Genomic DNA, 1,118 nt, shown 5'->3' with positions numbered 1-1,118 from the left:
TTGTTCCAGCAGTATAAATATATTTCTGTATATAATAATAAAAAATCTTATCCCCTCCTATTTAAATAAACTGAACCATTTTTTTTTATCATAAAATTCAAAACTGCAAAAAGTTGTTCAATATTCAGAAAGTTAAAGTTTATTCAAATATATTCTGTTCCTGCTGAACACATCAGACTGAGTGGAGCTTTAGACCTCCCCAAGATGGCGCCACCAACTCGCGTCAGCGCCTATAGGAGAGAGCTGTCTGCAAACCCATCCAGATAGGAACAGCGCTGAGCTCCGCCCCTTTCTTCCAAACCTATGACGTCATCAGGAAGCGGACTTTCAGAATAAATCGTGGATCCCTTCCAGTGTTCAGGTTAAACTGGGGTTCCGGTCCGATGGACCTTCTGCGGTTCTTCCTGTGGTTCATGGAGCGGCTCCAAACGTGAAGCTAACGCTGCAAGACCCACAGAACCGGGACCGAACTGTCCACCTCCTCAGTCGGCTTTTACCCTGAAGGACCAACCGGAAGCTCGGCCTGCGCTCCATGCAGCTTGAGGCTGAAGCGGACAGGATGGAGATGTGACCAGAACCGCGCGCCGATCGGAACCACTGCATGACGTCAGCATGGCTGTGAAGGTAAGAGCTCAGAGGGGGTGGGGGTAGGGGTTGGATCTGGACCCGGAACCGAACCAGGCGGTACCGCAGCCTCATAGAGCGTCAGGGGAAACAACAGAAAACAGCTCGCGCTCAGGTCCGGTTCTACCCAAAGTTCCGGTGGAGCCCAGAGCACCTGAACCACCTGTAGAGATCAAAGGCAAGGCGGCGGGGTGGGCGGGCCGTCCAGGTGAGCGGATCACGGAAATAAAACCCGCTGACTGGAGATCCGTCCAGAACCAGAACCCAGACAGTGGAGGACTGAAAGCCACTGTCTGGGTTCTGGGTCCAGTTTATCTGGGTCAGAGCTTCCCATCACCATGGCAACCACCTTAGAGAAACTGAAGCAAAATGCAGGTTCAACCAGTTTGTCATTACCAGTAACATCCCAATAACCCCCCTGTATTATCCCAGTAACATCCCAGTAACCTCCCTGTATTATACCAGTAACCTCCCAGTAACCTCCCTGTATTATA

General features: G+C 50.5%; 1 protein-coding gene across 1 annotated transcript in view; it reads left to right on the top strand.

Annotated features, from left to right (window-relative positions):
• Positions 1–368: 368 nt before the first annotated feature.
• Positions 369–1,118, top strand: part of LOC107102192 (sorting nexin-9-like) — a 15,371-nt gene continuing 14,621 nt past the window's right edge. The window contains exon 1 of the mRNA XM_015401400.1: positions 369–624. Within this exon, the coding sequence (XP_015256886.1) occupies positions 613–624 (12 nt within the window). The 5' untranslated portion in view covers positions 369–612. The remainder of the gene's footprint in view (positions 625–1,118) is intronic.

This window comes from Cyprinodon variegatus, unplaced genomic scaffold (assembly GCF_000732505.1).
Source record: "Cyprinodon variegatus isolate N-32 unplaced genomic scaffold, C_variegatus-1.0 Scaffold1216, whole genome shotgun sequence".
Lineage (NCBI taxonomy): Eukaryota > Metazoa > Chordata > Actinopteri > Cyprinodontiformes > Cyprinodontidae > Cyprinodon > Cyprinodon variegatus.
This window is presented reverse-complemented; position numbering and strand designations above follow the sequence as displayed.